Genomic DNA, 19,613 nt, shown 5'->3' with positions numbered 1-19,613 from the left:
CCTGTTCTAATTAAATAGTGATTTCTTGTATTTCTAAAATAGGACTTTCAAGCAGAAAAAGGTACAATCAACTACTGCTGGAATATAACATATTATTAGCATATCAGCTAGTGTAAGTGGATGATCTAATATTGTACATATTAATTTAAGCTAGCTACTAATAGCTAAAGCTGAAGAGTGTCGACAGGAAAATGAGTCAAACTCATTTTGATGACAGGCAGAACATGATGAATGAATAATGTTATTTCAAAAGAAAATATTTAATTATCTTGAAATTGCAAACTGTGTTTTCTTGAGATATGAAGCCAATATTTTCTTATGACATCTACAAATACTTTTTGACTTTGAATGGTTGATTTTAGTAAAAATATAAGGTATCTCAATTAAATATCTTTACTTCCTGAGATTAGATAAAACCAACTTAACTTGTGATAGCTTCTGAATTCTGCAGTCCTATTCAGTCTGAATGGAAAGCTTTCTGCCACCTCAGTCTGAGGCCAACAGTCTTTTTCCAGAGATCTGACTTCTGCCTATAAGGTGTTTGTCTACCTCTTGGGTTTACCCTCCTGTGTGACAGGAGCAGAAATATGATTTCAATTTCTTCACACCAAGGGCAAAGGGAATAAGATCTCATTTGGTCCCCGGGGCAGAAGCGATTACCTTCTGTGCTCTCTCTGGCAACAAAGATGCAGCGAAAAAAGAACAGCAGCGACAAATAAAAAAACAAATTTACCCTTAAAGCCAAAAGTCATATAAACTATTGAGCTAAAACCACTTATAACTACGCCAGCAGATGGATAAACATACTACATGTGCAGGTTTTAATGTTTTTTCTTCTCAAAACAGTGGTCGTTTAGTTGGAAATAGACACCAGGGCTCTACCTGTAAGCTGACAATCGTCGTTGGAGCCTGCAGAGTCCTCCTGATTGGGGCTGAGGGGGGGGCTGGCGGGAGGGCTGGTGCTGAAGCTGGCGTAGCCCAGAGACGAGCTCACCTCACTGGGTTCGCAGCTGTGGTTGACTGGCCTCTGGACATCCAGAGAGGAAGACAGGGACGTGCGTTGCTTGGGCTGCATAAAAAAAAAATAAAAAAAGACCAGGTCTAGTGAGATGAAACAATGCGTTGAATATTAAAACCGAGCTCCTTGCTGCTCTGAAAAGGTTAAACAGGAACCAAATATTTGCGTATATGTTGAGCAAAAGAGTAAATTATATCTGGTGCATATATAAAATTTGATAGCACAACTGGTTGTTTTCTAACTTGAGAATGATCCCAAACAGAAAACTTGCTGAGCCCAGTGCCTGGTTCGTCATCCAGCTGCCCGTCATCTTTCTGAGGTAAAACATGTTTATAGTTGACAGGATATTTGGAAATATCACTTGATAGTTGTGCGTTATTGGAAAACTGGAAGATTAATACATAAAGACCAACTATAAAGCCTTTAAAAAGGCAATTATTTTAAAAAAATAAAATAAAATAAATTAACATTGCTAAGCCTGGCGGGGGCACCAGTAAAACCTGGTGGCCCGCCAGGCTTGTAATACACCGAGGAAAACTCTGCCAAACAAATGTGTTGACATTAAGATGACTTTAATCTATTTTACTCATCCGCAAGACAAGCAGCATTCATTTTCAGTCAAGCAATATCAGCCGCCTTACGCAGTCCAGTCAAAGATAATAAAATGGTCTAATTATCTCAAGTTACCACAAACTGGTCCACCGGAGCCTGCAGCAAACGGCATAATGTAATCTCTCATGTTGTCAGAGCTTACAGGTTTATCTTCTTGAAGGTTACTCCCCTCAATCTACCTCCAGTTTTGTGGATAAGTTGTAGTTCTTAAAGCAGTGGAGCGACACCTGCAGCTGGCAGTGGGAAAGAACTTCGTTAATTTGCTTTAGCAGCTCTGAAAGCCATTTAACCATCGTACTTTGACAGTGAACAGATAAAATTCAATACTCTAGCAGACTCAATAATGAAATTTTAATAACTATTAGGTAACAAAAAGAATTTCTGGTATCAAACATCAGCGCAAGCAAACTTTCTGAAATGTAGATGCTAAGAGATCTTTCATGCAAAATGTCTCTACTCAAGTTAAAATGTTTGAGAATCTCAATATTCGTGCTTTATGAAAAAGATGATAACAAGAGATGAAAATGCACTAACAGCTCAGATCTAATTTACATCAGAGAAAGCAGCAGCAAAGATGAAGACAAATGAAATTGGCATCTGGTAAACACGTCTTACATAATGAAGTATTTGCAGCTCCCAGGAACCTGCTGCTGTGCCTTAAAAAACAGCTCTTACAGTTAAAACCCTGCTGGCGCGTGTGTCACGAATCAATATGCTAAACCACAGCGGAAAAATAAAAACCCTGAAACATTAAAGATGGAAATGCAACAACCTTCACGAGACCTTCAGGGTCTCTTTTGTGACTCGAGGGAGGAAAGACAATGGAGACAGGATCAGGAGAGGACGCTCTTCTACTAGAACCGTTTAAAATAGGACATAAAGATGGGCTGAATATTAAAAACCAAAGCAAAGAGGATGACCCAGGGACAGAGATGAATCTGAAAAGAAGATACTGAAAGCTGAAGAGCGGGAGAGAAACGCGATGAGCGTTATTGATATGAAGGGCAGACACTTGAAGAATTGATGGAGAACAGATAAAAAGGTTGAGAAGGAGATGGTTGACAGTGATTAGGGGGAAGCGGAGTAATATCATTAAAAAACATTTTTTAGATTTATGGACGGTCTTATATTAAAATCTATCACACAACTGAGTGTTGTGTTTGATCATCTGAAATCACAGATAAGAAAAAAAGCTTTTTTTTCTCAACAGCTGAAAGTTGGCTTTGTGATGACAGTTTCCAGTTTAAGTCAAGGAATTGCTTTTCTAAAACAAATACAAATATTAAAAAGGAGCTGCAGTTAAAACAGCAGTTGAAGGCCTTCACGGGAAAGGGTTATAAACATCTTTGTGGAAGTGAAATCCTCACGGAGAGCTGCAGAAGGAGTTAATCATTTTGAAAAAGAAGAAAACAACAAAGCAGGATTCTGACAGGGGAAACATCCAGGTAGACCAAGGGAGACATCAAAGCATCAGGGCATGAAAAACTGATAGAAATAAGCCTGAAAAAGAAAAGAAATAAAAGCCTAACGGACAGCATGAAGAGTTTATGTTGGCTAGCGGAAGGAAATCTGATTTATGAACCGCTAACATCTCAGCAGAAGAAAACACTCCAGTAGGAAAGAGAAGAAGTCAAACTGTAGCTGATAGAACCAAACAAATAAACATTATTTCTTGTGCTGTACGATTAATTAAAGGCTTAACTTCCTGTAAGTTGCGGTGAAGTTGTTTGTTTTCAGTTTAGTTGAACTTCTTCTTTGTCTGCTTTGGCAATCGCACACTGAAGGACATGCACTTGATAAATTCAGACATGCCTCTTGCAGCGCTCCTTCAATCAGTCGGAGTTTAACTTTAACCTGTGTTGAACATCAGCCCAAAGTGAAATGGATTTTTCTCCCAATCAATGTTTGACTTTCCATCTTTGACAAAAACGAGGAACTGAGACAAATGTGAATGAAGAATTTAAAATGAAGCGAAAACACTGCATGTCCTTTTCCTTCAACAACATAAAGTCCACAGAGGAAAATCTTCAGCCTTAATAATGTTTGGCCTGCGACTGACCGCTGAAGAAGACTTGTCAGCTTATAGAAAGAATTACCAGGCATCTGTCATTGTCCAGAAAAAGAGTACAGACAAAAATATATAATTAAAACATTTTCTTCAACAGAGATGAACTGAAAAACTGGCTAGTAACTTGAGTTGCTGCCAGTCGGTTGTCAATAATCCTCTTCTAATCAAGGAAAGCAGCAAAGTGTTACTCGGTTGCACCAGACAACACTCATCCTCATCTTATAATCTCTACAATCTTCAGAAGAGACGGATAAATTCAAAAACATGACCCACAAACAGCACAGAGCTCAAAATAATTGAAAATTCACAACAACACCTCATCCTGCAATTCCAGTCTGTCATCTGCCATAAATCAAAACACTTAAAATGTAATACAAGAACACAGAGACAAATCAAAGACAGCTTGATGTTCCAGTACACAGCACAGCAATAAACTCCGCTTTTTTATTTTTATTTTACAACTCTCTGTCCCTTTTGGAGAATAACACTTCTGCAGCAGCAACCAACAGGAGAGCTGTGATGTTTAAAGGTCCAATGCATCAACTAGACAAGAGCCCAACAATGCAGAGAGGCATCAGGGAATAATGACAATGATATATGAGGCCAATGGGGAATCACCCTGAGTGGGCAGAGAGGAGGAGGATACACAAGCCTGCTGTCAAAAACAGGATTTTATTCCATTTATCTTTTATTGGACTTTACTTGGTTTACCAAAGGAAACACCGACGCAGTGCCCTGTCAAAGGTATTTGAGCTTTGTCACGTTTTGTTATGGTACATCCACAAGTATTGATATATCATGTAATGCAACATCAAAGAAGTGGAAAATTACTTAAGTTTGCTACAAATCAGGTGACAAGAAAGACGGTGTTCAAGTCAGATGAGTCAAAGTTGAACTTTTTGCCTTTCAGGCAAAACTGTTTATCATCCTGAATGCACCATCTGCATGGAGGAAACATGGTGATGTCAGCATCATGCTGTGGGTGCTTTTCTTCAGTAGGTAACGGGGAACCTTATTGAAAATGGTGGCAACATTTAAACTGCAAGATTCTAGCTCAAATATCTTACTACACTTGAAATAAGACAAAACTAAATCATCAATGACTTTTCAGCAACAAATAGGGGCTTGTTTTAAGAAAATAATTCCCTTAATATTGACAAAAAAGTACTGGCTCTATTGACAGATTATTTCACTCATAACATGGGAAAATGTCTTGCTATAAGTGAAGTAATCTGCCAATGAAACAAGTAGTTTTTTATCAATATTAAGAAATTTTTGACTTAAAACAAGCTCCTGTATCTCATTGAAAAATTGCTTATATGTTAATTGTGTCTTATTTCAAGGAGTAAGATATTTGAATGAGAAACTAGACCAAAAATACTGAGTAAAATTTTGTGTTTTTGTAGTGTTTTGGGTAAAAGTAGGAAGAAAACATGTTATATGCCAAAAAAGAAAGGCAAAAACAAAAAAAGAGCCTTTCACTGTCCAGCAGGATAACAAATAAAAACCAACAACCAGAGATACACAGGACCAGGTTAGAGCATACTGATGTGTTAGAATGACCTAGTTAAAGTCCAGACTCAGGGGGTGACACTTATTTTCATTGCACTTTACATTTATGTCACATCATGTTTCCAAAGTACAGTTATGTCTATCGCAAAAAAATCCAGTAGAACAAATGAAAGTTTGCAGTTAAAACGTCACAAAATGTGAAGATTTCCAGATAGTTTTGCAAATATTATTTATATCATGAAGCTCTGACATCTGAAGAATTAATGATCAGATGCAAATGAAGAGTTAATAGAAAAGAAACGAATTGATCATTAATTCACTCTGTGATGTTTACTTTGAAATCAAATCCTCATCCAACGCGGTGACTCAGCTGCCGTTTCCTGCCACGTTTCAGCAGGAGCTCAACACGCCGGGATTTTTCCTCCGAGATGTTTAACGAGTTCAATTGCAACTTCAACTTCTCTTTGTTACAGCACTCATCAGCCTTGTCTGTGCACTTGGCCTCTACATATTCTTTCTGGACTCAAGCTTATTAAACTACACATGAATACACCAGAAAACACATTGTAGCTCCGGATAAGGCCTGGCATTAACAATGCAAACGGGCAGCAGGCTAATGAACATGTCACGGCCGATTGGAAGGGGATTAATGAGCTTAGACACAGATGCAGAGGCAGAACACACACAGATCAGGCTCAGAAGAAACCTTTTTCCTCAGCTGGAACAGAACCGCTGGGGGGAAACATGTCTAACGTCTTTCTAATGAGCCTGGGTGTTAATAAATTTCACACACCTTCAAAATCTCAATTAACACCGACTTAAAAAAACTCGAGGAAAAATGAAGCAAAGCAACTGTTGCTGAAGAATGTAATTATTGCCATAAAATTACGCTGACCAGTGGTTCAGATATTTGTAGAAACATGATTTATCTTGCAGCTCTAAAAGACACTTTTACTTTAAATCAATGCTGTTGCAATTACTTCCCCTTTGATGCCAGCTGTAAAACAACACGAGTCGGAGACTGAAAGGTAATTATGTTCTTGATTATGGCTGCAATTGATATTTTTAGATGACGGGGCAACTTCCCGACTGATTATATTAAAATTAATTAGGATGAATATGAATTGTTATTCATGTCTTTTGTTGTCAGGTTGTTTGTTTTCTGTCCGTATCCTTAATTTCTTTTTTGACACAAACACAAAAAACATGCAAAGACACTTTTATTTTGCTGTGTTGATTGATATTGCATTAAGTACCTTTGTCCACTCATGTGCCACATTTCTCTTAACATCTTCACTAAATGCAAAATAAGTGAAGTGTAATCTCTTGATATATTCTCACCTCTCGACTAATCAAAAAACATTCTGATCTTTGAGCCACGATGCAAAAATGTTTTCTTAGTTTTTTATGAAAAAAGCACTTACTCCCAACATTATTAATTCAGTTACCAATGATAAAATAAACATTAATACAACCAGATTTTTCTTCTGGTTTGGATAGAAAAATTAGTTCACATAGTTCAGAACAGTTTGTGTTGTTTTGACATAAATCCACTTTGTAAATTTCCCCATTCTGATTAAAAATAACTTTGAATCACTCATGAAATCCAGTCTCCGATTACACAAGTCATTCATTATGACTGCGGGAAACAAGATGGTGTATTTTGGTCTCATTTTGTCCAGTAATCCCAGTCATCATGCTCCTTTTTTTGGCTGCATTCTGTAGAAATCAGGTTGTTTTTTTTTTTTTTGCAGTAAAATACACATGAGAGCATTTCCAAACCGAAGGGTTTCTACTTAAAATTAGAAGAAATACGCCACTTTTTTATTAATTTAAAAAATAAGAAAGTAGGACCCGAGTTGATAAGGTTCATCTGTTACCATAAAAAATTGCAACATTGCCATCATTTACACACTCAATTAATTCAATTGCTAATCCCCTTTACTCTTATGAAAATATTCCTCATGTTTCATCAGGTAGTTTTTGGTATTTTGCTTTTACAGTGCCAGTAAAAACAATCCACCTCCTTCGTTAACCTTTTTACTGCTTTTACAAATCAATCAACAACAAAACTGGGCTGTTCTGATAAGTTTACAAAACTTAAAACAAATTTTTACAAAAATAGTAATTGAATATATATTCACCCCTTTTAAATCAATATCTTGGTCTAAAATTACAGCAGTGTGTGAATATTTATGCAGTCAACTATTTTATGTTTTACTTTTTTTATTTAATTGAGATTATTTTGTGAAGTGTCTTTACCTAGACTTTAAAGTTTGGGCCAAAAAGCCCTCTGCCCCCCAAAAACAAAAGAAAAATGTGGTGAATACCTTTTATAGGCATCATCTCCGATCAAGCATTGAAACCGTTTTCCCTCCACATTTATGGCAGCAAATATTTCAAAATGCAGCACAGAGGCCGGCTGAGGCTACCAAATCTCTCGGCTCAAAACTAATGATGTGTTTGAGCCCCCCTGATTTGTTGAAATCATCAAAATGCTACACGCAAATCCTTAATACGGGTGGGAAATGCCAGAAAACAGCTCAGAAGACTAACTCCCACTGGAGAGCTTTCAGCATTAGTCTGTTCAATTAGCTGCGTACGACCCCGGCCTTTCCTCGTGGGGGGCAAAGGCTGGGAAAGCAGATTGTTTTTAATTGTGAACACAAAAAAGGTCTCCTTACACCCACATGGAAAGTAATACTCCAAGTAAATCAGAAAAACACACTGAAAAGGTTATTACTATACGAGTGTTGCCTGAAGCATTAAATTCACTCCTGAATGTCTTGAAATGTAGGGAATTTTACATTTTAAAAAATAATTAGGAGACACAATGCAAACAGACTATTAGACCCGACCTCCATACAGAGGTTGTAAAAGGTCATAAACTAACATCACTGCAGACCCCACACATCCTGGACACATTCATGTCTGTACTATTTATTTAAATTTAGTGTCTGCATTAAAGCAAATTTCTTATTTCTGCACACAATCTTAGTCAATAAATGTGATTCTGATGCAAAGTATTCAAACAGTTTGAATTATTACAACTACAAAGTTCGTTTTCTGTCGATTACTGGGATTTCAAACCTCGGACCAACACAAGTAAAATAGTAAAAGTAAAAGTTATTTTATTAAAAAAAAAACCCCACAAATCTTAAAAGTGTGGAGCGCATTCAAATATTCCCAAATTTACTTGTATAACCCTAACCAGAAGTCACCAACTTGACATGCTCAGTTTTCAGAAAGGCTCATCTTAACTTAATGAAGTAAATAACCGAAATCTAATGTAGTCAGGTAAAGTTAAAATTTATGTGACTCCTGTGTTACATGCAGTGATCTGTGTTGGTATATCCTCTGCACAAATATCTTATCTTTGCCCCTCAGGATGGGTCTGAAGCTGTTGTGCCTTATCTCTTCTCCACTGGAGTGTGTGCATCTCAGGATTCACGCATCTGAGCGGCTTATCCACTCAATCACACCGCCACTGGGTCTGCTCCTGCGTGGCAATGCTTATGTAGCTACTTCCTTCTAAAGTGTGCTCACAGACTGCAACATAAATATACAAGTCAGATTAAACACTCTTCTTTACACAAAGAGACTTAAAATGGTGCTGCAGCTATACTTTTGATTCATCTCCCTTATAAGTCAAATCTGACTCCAAGTATTCAGCTAGAAAACTATTTATTTATTTAGGCTGTTATATATTTTTTCTTCTCTTCATCCTTTACTAAAGAATATATGAGGTTTTATTCCAATATAGCCTAATGGACTACATTTAAAAGGATAGTTTGAGATATTTTTCAAACTTTCTTTTTGGATCTTAACTGCATAGTGAAGTCACTGAATGATTTCATCTTTGACAATCAGCCAGATCTAAATAGTTAGCGGTTGTGCACTGCCTAGTCCCTCTTTTAGGAGACAAAAGATGCAATAAAACTAGAATAAAATCATAAATAAGTAAAGAAATGTGTGTCAGACATGCTTATGAAGCTGATTTCCAATGTTATGATGAAAAACATTGAAATAAAGGCCACTTTAGCTTGTCTCCTTTAAATACACCCGTACAAGTTTGCAAATCAGTGACTAAACGACATAATTATGTTTTCTAACCAAACTGGATTGTGAAATTAACAAGTACAGAGATTCCTCCCACAAGCAGCACTTTATTTCAGAAAATCTCAAGGACAAAAAAGATTTGTAGTCCTTACAGTGAGATCTGAGTCTATAATTTAGCCCCTATAACTTGTTCATGTACTTACAATTACTTTTATTCTATTTTTTTCAATCTATCCAGTCTTCTTCTACAACTTTCAAAGGTGTTTTGAAGATATTTGATAATAAAAAATTTAAAAACTGTATTTTTAGCCCAAAAAAACAGGAAAAGAAATTAACGCTGCAACTTTTTTTGAAGATCAAGACTTTCACACATTAAAATGTAGATTGATTTTGGCATCTTATTAGACGATAGAGGACACGAGTTTCATCATGCGCTCCCCGTAATCAGAAACTGCATCATGAGAGAAAAAAAAAAGGGGTTTTCCTTTTAAATGATTCACACACCCAGCAAAGTAGGACACGGAGCCAGTGGGCACGATGCTGATAACCCCATGATGTTTGCAGTCATCTAAGGCTCTCCGCTCTTTCTGTGCCTTTCAACTCAGCGTCTCGCATTCAAGCGGGCTCAGAGTGTGAGCCTTTGGAGATCTGACACATCCAGCTGACAGTTTGGACAGGAGGCAAAGGATAAAGACATAAAAAAGAGCAAAACATGAAGAATCTGGACCGCAGCAATACAGCCTGTGTGATCATGTTTGCTTTTAAAGTCAGTGGCTGGTGTTCTCTCAATTTTGCTGGATTTTGCTCTCAGTCTTAAAATACAACGACAGCGTTTAGTGAGAACCGAATGATATACCCTGAGTATTTCAGTCTGATTATGAGCAAATAACTGAATCAAATCTTCATTAAAAAGTCATCCTGTTTAGAAGCTGCTATCAAATCTGGATTTTTACTGGTGGTCTTATAGCACCTTATCAATATTTATATGTCAAAACCAGAAAGCCTACAGGATGCTACTACACTACAGTGAGACATTCTATGCATCCAAATAAATACAGAAGCTCTTGTTTTCTTATCTGTGAGTTGCGTTTGCTGAAACTATGAAGTGGAGAAATTGCCAGCGGGAACACTAAAACCAGATGAAATGAATTCTTGAGTATTAATTATGAGCTATAAAACTGAACTGTGGCGCTTCTTGATTATGCACACTTCAAGCCGAGCGGCGGCCTGCTGGGCACGGCGTGTGATCCCTCTGCACACATTAGTTCACATGCCAAAGTTAGGTCCGGGTGGGAGAACAACAGATGAGAGGAGAAGGTGGAGCTTATCGGGGAACTTAAACGATTTACTCGAGATGAAGGAAGTGGTTCATTTTAACAAGCTCCTTCATGTCAATATTACATCACAAACCTAAAAATTCCTCTTGAAAATAACTGAGTGCAACAATTTTAGGTGTAATTTTACCATAATTCCACCTATGAGTAGTCTTAATCGACTGATATTAGGTGTAACATTTCGCATTTGTCCCACAATTGGTTCACATGTACCTCAGAGAGAAGGAGCAACAAAAAAAAGAGGAATTAGAGATGTTAGCTGTTTCTCTTCCGATATCGATACTGAAATCTGAGGTTTAAAATCAGCCATACCGATCCGATACATAAAAACGGCGCTGAATTGTCTTAAAACATTTCTTTTTCAAATACAGAAAAAAAATGGCTGAATTAGAAATTTATTTGATGAGTCAAATAAATTAAACTTATACTTTAAAGTTTGGTCAAACATTTACAAACAACTTTATATTGTTTAGTCAGCGAAATTAGGAGCATAACAGCCAGTGTAAAATAAATAATAAAGAAACTGAATTTGATAAAAACAATGTTGACTAACTTGGTTAAATATGTACAAATTAAACTGCAACAAATATTTTAAATGGTTGAGAAAGTGTAATTAAGAATTAAAAATATAATGTGAAGTAAATAATAAAACTAAATTAGACTGAATAGATCTGATGTTATGGATCGGGCACATAATAATCTATCATCATTATAATCGTTTCCTAATCTAGAATGTTCTTAAAAATCAGGAACAAGATGGATATTGATATCGGATTGGTTCATCTCTAGTGAACGTACAAACTGCTGGTTTTTAAATATTTCAGAGTAAATTATATGAGGGGGGAAAATGTGGCTTTTTGAGGAATAACTATTCAAATTGAGGCACAGTTTAAAAGTTAAGTGACTTCATTAATAATTAAAACCATCAACATTTGTGCATTAATCCCTTGCAGCTCATTAGAGTTTATTTATCAGGCTCCAGTGTTTAACAGTCTGATTATGACTCCCTGCAGTGAATAGGGAGCGGAGTTGGACTTTTATTTTTATTTTTTTTTAATTATGTCACATCAACCTCTCAGTGAGAAAACAACTGCCTTTAATTATCAGGGTGTGAAACATCCGTGAAGCTCCTCGGTATATGATATTATCAACTCAGAGTCAGGAGTGAGAGGAATAAATTTAGCTAGAGTCACTAATGAGGCCGTCTTGTTGCATTTAAATTTCTGAGTTTGAAATGAGTTATTCATGATCGGAAACATCTCGGCAATCTACTCTGCAGTCGCATGAGCCTAATAAAGCAGCAGGAAAAATATATGCTGGACAAAAATAATATTTAGAATTTGCTTCAACACATTTCATCTTTTGCTCAGCTTTACACTTTCATACAAATACATTTCCCTCTGGATCACTTTATATATTTACCTATAATACAGTTATTGGATAACTATTTCATAAAATAAACTACTAACATCATGAAAGGGTGGTTTTCTTTATATTCTAGTGCTAGAAAACAAACATTTTGACGGTTTGAACTGAAATTTTCAAAATTTTCCAAGCATGTAATTTTTGAAACATTTTTCTGACACCAAAAAGTTTTGGAGTGACACATCTTTGCCACAGAAAACAAATTATTATCATAGATAGATGATTATGACACAAATAAGTATAGATAAACTTATAAAGACTGAAACATGGCATACAATAGTTTTATTGTGACCAGTAAAACATTTATTTATTATGTGTAGAAAAGTGAGACTGCCAGCTATTTACAAAACAACTGCATATTTAAGAATGTTGGTCAGAATGGGAGTAAATGTTATGATGGCAATCCGAATGAAGCCAGAATTTTCTTTTGTTTATGCAATTCTTCTAAAAACTGCTCACCTCAGTGTGCTTTTAAAGCCTTGGTAGGGTGCTTGTTTGTTAGGTCTCCAAATTACAGATCTTAGACAATGTTTGCTTTTATTTCCTCACTAGAGAAGAATCAAAGAAATAATTTATCTACCTAGTTAGGAGAGTGTTTCCCCAACCCTGGTCCTCAAGGCACACTGTCCGACATGTTTTAGAGGTTTTCCTGCTTTAATGTGCCTGATTCAACTGACTGCAGTTCAACAAATGTCTATTAATCAGTCATCAATTGAAATCAGCTGGACTGAAGCAAGGAAATACCTAAAACATGCAGGGCAGTGTGCCTTGAGGACCAGGGTTGGGAAACACTGAGTTAGCAGATGCTATGTTTTGATGAGTTCAATGTCCGGTATGCATTTTGTCTTTCAGGGGAAGTTATCCAATCTTGCATTTGCTTTTTTCAAGTTTTTCAGCGTATTTCACAAGCAAAAGGAAATGGGGAAAAATTATTATGCATGTCCTATAAAATGTGACCCTTTCAGATGGAGATGAAAGCCTAAGAAATTAAATCTATAAAATTCACAGAGATTAATGTTTCACAAGGAGGGTAATTGACTCTACAAACAACTTAATATTTGACCAAAACAAAGTCTTAGACATGAAAATAATACATTTATCAAAGTAGTAAAAAAATAAACACGCATCTGTTATTAGATTTATATTCCAGATGCCAGGAATTTTCTACTAAAGTCTCCCGAACATAAAAAAAACACAAACATAAATAGTAACATATTTTTTATCTGAAGTCATAGCTGCTAAGCAAGTACGCCGTTAAATGGGTTTGTCTAAGTGTAGATTGTGCTTGTCAGATGATGTTCCGCATGCTTCTTTAAAACTCATGTTAAGCAGCCAGATGTTGGTTCATAATTGCAGATGTTTCACGGTAAGTTAGAACTGAAGGAACTTGTTTGGTTTTTGCTTTTATCAAATATCTGGCAAACATATTTAACACTTTGTTTATAATATTTCAGACTTCTAGAAGTGATACTGAACTACATGCAGATGGAAAAATATATCATTACTTGACTGTGTGTGCCTGTGTGTGTGTATAAGTTGCTTGTGGGAGGATGCAGGGATGCTCAATAATGCATCAAGCGACCTATAATGCATTCATTAGTGCGCGAGCGCTCGCTTACCTGTGGGCGGATGACTCTCTCGATGTTCTTCAGGGCCGTGTCAGGGGAAGGGGGTGAACAGTCCGGTGTGGGGCCCGTTGAGCAGTTGTCATGGTTACCGCGCTCCTCCTCGCTCACGGCTGCATGGGACGAGTGACCTTGGACCAAAAGAAAGAGTCAAAGGCAGGTACAGAGACGAAGCAAAGATTTGTTTGGGTTTTTTCTCTCTCAATTGTATTGTCCTAAATTATTGCTCTGTAGTCGATGTCTATAATATTTTCCAATCTTTTAAATATTTTTAATTTACTAATTATAACCCAAGCTGCAGCTGTTTTGGGAAACGTACCCAACAGCATCCATCCAAACCTTTCAAGCTTTTAAAGAATTTGACTAATGATGAACGTAAACAATTAAAAAACAAACCAACTGAAAAATAGTATTTTGGGGCCCGCATTACTTACTCTTTGCCTGCAGCTTTAGGGCCCCATATTTTCTTTTTTGATGATATTCAAATAAAGATTACAGTAAGCCTGTCTGCTTTCTGTGTCTGTCAACTGAGAATTTAGTTCAGGTAGGTTGGCCTAATGCCCACACGTGTTGACGTCATTTAGCTGCAAGATACAAGATACAGGTTTCTTGTGGTGGAAACATTTAGGAGAAACGCCACTGCATTCCAGTATTTTACTGATGGTAATCAGATCTATTCATCATATGGAGAAACGCAAACAGGTAAGAGAAAATCATTATATTGTATTAACAACAACAAAACATAAATGAACCTTAGTTTTCTTCATCTTGGAAATAAAGCATGCAATTTGAAGCATCGGCTGCGTTTTTGACACGTGTAACGCATTTGGTGTGAACACACCATTAGTATTTTATTATTAATTTTAATAAAATAAACAAACACTTATGCTTAGGACTAATGTAATATTAATTACTGTATTGTTTTAATATTACAGCGCATTTATTTTTTCAAAAATGAAAGACAAAATCAGCACACCTTCAAATATAAAAGCTGTTAACTTAGTTGATACTGAAGGAACTGAAAACTAAATATTGCACACTAAGTTTATTTTGTATCATTCATAAAACAGTTGTTTCAGCTCTGTATATATCAGTTTTGAATAAGAATAACTGAACTAGTTGCGTTGGCAAAATAGAGATGTGTTGTGTGGACCGGGTCGGAACAGAAAATCGAGGAGTTCAGTTCTACACTTGGCGTCTTGCATACTTCCACCCACTACACCAGCAATCACAGGCATAGTAGCATAAGACTGTGGTGAGGAGATGTTCTGTAATTTGAAAAGCCATAGCAACAACCGCAGGAGGAGAATATGAGTGCTGCCCGGTACAGTGATGTCTTTCACACACACACACACTGCATGTGTGCGTGTGTGTGTGTGTGTGTGTGTGGCCAATGACTGTGGAGCTAATTTCCCCAGTGTACGGCCATTTAATAGCGGATAAGAGCGAAGATGGGGAAGGACAGGAGAGACTGATGATAAAATAGTCAGAGACTCTTTAAATTTGCAGGAAAAACACAAAAAACAAACTGACCTACTTTGTCGCAATATTGTTGGCAGAGGTGGCAACATACATACACAAATATAATTGCAGCTTTTTGACAGCTGCTACCTGCCAACAAAGGCAGGTTAACCCTACGACAAAAGCCAGACCACAACAACAAAACAACAATGGTAGTTTAGCAAAAATTCTGTTTTGTACTAAAACTTTTACATTCCGTAAACCTGACATTTTAACTGAGTTTCTTATGTCCAATGTACTGAAAATCTAGGTGGCAGACATGATGCCTGGAGAAGATTCTCAGTCTAGATGCTCACACGATGAATTTCACTCACAGGCTGAACGTCTCTGATTCCTAAAGATGTAAGCCTTAAATTCTTCTCCAAACCGTAACAGGTAATTGACGGGGTCAGTTCTCAAAACGCTTCTCTTTACGTATATCCACACAAATTTTTCTAGGAAAGCTTCATAGTGTCAGAATGCATCCTCGTAAACTGTAAAACATTCAAAAGCTTCAAATGGTCCGGGCTTATATTTCTCAAACATTTCCGTGTGTTTGTGAGCGTTTGGTTCTGACAAGTGTTTCATCAGATGCTGCCTTCATATGTGCCCATCAAGACGAATCCCGTCGAGACGAGTTCTCCAGGCTGTCAGATCTGCTGCTGTGCAGCTCTAACACTTTACATGCTTACTCTTTGTGCATGTGAGCCGAAACATAGCTCTTCTCTGCATCTTACAGTTAGAGTTTGATCAAGTTCAGGGCAAAACAAAACAAAACAAAAACACTATTTTTTCCATCTATTTACTTTCAAAAAACATGATCTAAAGTCAGGAAAATGCACAAACAAGTTTAAGGAAAACTTTAAACCAAACTTAGATTAGTGCAAATGGCCGAAACAAACTCAACATAATTAAAAGTCTACACTTAATTGAAATGCAATTAAGAACAAAGTAAAAACGCAAAGTAAAAGTGTGAGATTGTGGCTGTGTGCATAACAGTTCTCCACAGTGATTTCCTCTGGCTGTCAGAGAAGACAACACTTTATTGCTTTTTCTTCCGACAAGTCAATGGACCCAAACACTTTTAATGTCAGAGCCCAGAGCTACTACAAGCTGCCATTAGCCTGACTGAGCCGCAAGTGTCGACCAAAGTGGGATAAATGAGCTGAGAAGCAGCAGCATCGCCGCTTTATCCACCACAGAGAAGTGCCAGAGAAAGTTCATGTGGATGGTAGAGTCTTTAGTCATTAACATTTTAACTACTAACAACTGCAAAGACCTGAGTGGAAATTTTTACCTTTGAAAAATTGGTTTTTAGAAAGGCTCCAGCGATGGAAGGATAGTCTTGGTCTCACTTATGATGAATCTCAGTATTAAAATTGTTCAAATTTAGATAAAAAGTTAAAATAGTCAAATATTCAACCAGAACTTCGCTAGAAACGTATTCCCATAAAAATAATATAGCAAAAATGCATTAAGCTAAAACATATTTAACCAGATATTAATGAGGGAAATTGGGAATTTGATGTAAATCTTTATATCTGAATCTTGCTTTTAAATGTTGTTCAGGTATTTGTAATTATTAATCCTCCTCAGACTAAATTGTTTGCAAAAATGTTTGAAAATCATGTTTCATTTTTTGTCCGTCTTAGCATTATGCACTGCCCTGCATTGGCCAGTTAAACATTTAACATAATTATAATAAACATAAAACAACAACTTCCTGATAGGAATTAAACACGGTTCATGTATGTGGACAGATGCAATATATAAGTCACCATTTAACTACAATGAGTAGAAATATGAGTAGAATATGAGAAATACCAGTATGATATTCAATTCTTTGGTGAAAATGAGATGAGAACAGAAATGAATTACCAAGCCAACTTGTCTATTTAAGGTTGTATGTGCTTCATTTTGGAAAATGCACAACAGTCTTAACTTGCACAGCAAACATTACATTCTGTGCGTGTGAAATAATTGAAGAGATTGTGGTTAATTAGGGCTAACGGCATCTGCAGGCAAGCAGTGCAGCAGAAACAGATCCTCTTGTTTGAAACAAATCCATCCAATGCAGCAACTATAATCCCTGCTTAATTCATATAATGACTGCTTTAAAACTCATGGAGTTGGAGGATTAGGCTAAAAACTCTCCCAATATATTCAGCATTACAAAGAATATAATTCCATTCATTGCATCTCGGGAGTGACAGGCTATGAAGTGGAAGGACGTGTGGTGCAGTGGGATGCAACATTCCCATAAATACTGCAGTATCCAAGGTAGGACAGGTTTGAGAAGCTGAGGAAGTGCAGAGACAACAGGTCTCTGCTGTTTCAGAGGCTGCTGGAGTGAGCCACAGCAACCACAGAGAATACAATAAAGCTGCTTTGATTGTTGAGGCAGAGAAGAGGTTCAGAGACTCTCAGCCTGCAGCTCAGACCTGCTGTGACAATGCAGCTAAAGGAAAAACCTGCAGAAAACCCTCCACCAGCACAAAAACTTTTAGATTTCAGAAAATATTCACCTCAAATATTGAAGTTCCGATCAAAAGTATTTTGTTGTTTTACATGCATGTCAATGTCAAAACTTAACCACTTAAGACAGATTGTACTTTTTTTGCTTTTATTCTCGCCATGCATAATCTCACCTAGTGTGGAGGAGCTGCTGCAAACTTTAAACCACTGCTTCATGGATTGTGGCTGGATCGGATGTTTATTTTATGAAATGGAATAAAGTGTAGGTTTAGCTTTAGTGCCTTTCAGACAAATTTCTTCTGATCACAACAATGCACTGCACACTTTATTTGTTTTGTTTGCACAAGGTTTGAAAATAATTAGCATTGTGCACTGCTTTGTGTTGGCCAGTTTATCATCTGACACAATTATCACACAAACCCAAAGTTTGTTTAAATCTCCACTTTGATGGAGGTTTTAATAAATCAAAATAAAGTGATTTCAAACTGAAATTTTAAGTGGCTGAAGGCCAAAATACATAAAAGTGTGTTTATTTCCCCCTGTATCGATCAGATAACACATTTTGAATTGAAATGCATCAAGTTTCTGCATTCTGCTTCCCATCTCAGACCCAACGACTCTGTGCTCCTATGTCATCACATCCTTCCTCTCAGGGGAAGATAAAGACACTGATTCACATCCTTGTCTAGTTTGCCTGGCATGTGACTGAGCTCAGAGCAGGAATCCAGGATTTTCCTTCCTGCTGTGTCACAAGTTCAAATTTATGTAAAAGAATCAGCCGAAAGCTGCTCCCAAACTTCACCAGCTCAATGCATAATCTGCACCAACCCTGTTTTTCTTCCACAGTGGAGTGGATGCATGCAGAAAGATTTCACATAATATGTAGGGAGTACAGGCTCGACTCTTTCATTATCTCATCCCCCCCATCCCAACCTTTTGGTCAGGTAAGACAGCACTTAGAGAGCGACGAACAAACAGCACCCACACAGCTCGCTTACGTCAGTCGAGTAATTTTCCACCAACAGATTCTCAAACTGACAGAAATCACCCAGCATTCAGCTTCTTGCACTCGAGCTGCTGACTGTGAACCGGCGGCTCAACTCTTCAGCCAATCAAAACGAAACCGCTCACCCCCCCCCAACACACACATAATAAATAAATAGATAAAGACACGGGGAGAGACTTCCCTCGGTGGAAGCCTCCTTCCTCCCTCCCTGCTGGTGGGAGGAAGAAACGAAGGGCTGATATGTCACTCCCAAGACAGTTCCCATGGCAACGTACAGGTGACTCACCAGCCAGGGATGCAGTTGCCCTGACAACCTGCAGTGTGTAGCTTAGCTGCAGTGAAAAAGGGGAAGAGTGCATTGTGGTTGCCAAAACTACAATGGAGCAGGCGAAACGTGAAGAGCAAACAGGAAGTAGAGAGAAAGTTGAAGCTGGAGGAAGAGTTCAGAGCAGCTCTAATATCTGAAGACAACAGCTCAAAAAATACTTTCAAAATAGCCTTTTTAGCTTGAGATCCCAACTAGCATCCAGCAGACGGGTAATTAAGTGCAACAGCACTTGGTTTGGTTACTAAATCACTTTTTTTTTATTATAAGCTTAGTAGTTAGTAGTTCTTCTTAAATAGAGCATATTTCCTCAAGATGTTGATTTCACATCCTTATCCCATAAAACTATTTACAATATGAACTTCTTCTGTTTTTTTTTGTCCTCCTCACATAAACCACATTTGGTTTAACACAGGAGCAAATTAAGTCCAACAAGCAAACTTTGTGGATGTCCAGCAAAATAATTTATTAAAGATTGAAACCTATTTTTATGCATTTGCAATATCTATTGATTTTTTCACGTTCCAGGATTTCAAAAAAATGTTTTCTATTCTTTGATCCTGATGTCAGTATAATTTCTGGCAGATATTTTCTTATATCACTCAGTTGTTGAAGCACAGAATCAGTTGAACAGAGAAAAACGTACAAGATTTC

The 19,613-nt window shown here is 37.1% G+C and overlaps 1 protein-coding gene across 7 annotated transcripts in view; it reads right to left on the bottom strand.

The window, feature by feature from the left end:
* The window catches only part of anks1b (ankyrin repeat and sterile alpha motif domain containing 1B), a 177,196-nt gene that overhangs the window by 79,085 nt on the left and 78,498 nt on the right, over nucleotides 1-19,613 (bottom strand). For all 7 annotated transcript variants that reach the window (XM_055054854.1, XM_055054853.1, XM_055054852.1 and 4 more), the window contains exons 12-13: nucleotides 13,648-13,784; nucleotides 883-1,069 (exon numbers count right to left, since the gene is read on the bottom strand). In XM_055054854.1, the coding sequence (XP_054910829.1) occupies nucleotides 883-1,069; nucleotides 13,648-13,784 (324 nt within the window). The remainder of the gene's footprint in view (nucleotides 1-882; nucleotides 1,070-13,647; nucleotides 13,785-19,613) is intronic.

The sequence above is a fragment of the Poeciliopsis prolifica genome, unplaced genomic scaffold, assembly GCF_027474105.1.
Source record: "Poeciliopsis prolifica strain line A6 unplaced genomic scaffold, Auburn_PproV2 SCAFFOLD040, whole genome shotgun sequence".
In the NCBI taxonomy this organism is placed as follows: domain Eukaryota; kingdom Metazoa; phylum Chordata; class Actinopteri; order Cyprinodontiformes; family Poeciliidae; genus Poeciliopsis; species Poeciliopsis prolifica.
This window is presented reverse-complemented; position numbering and strand designations above follow the sequence as displayed.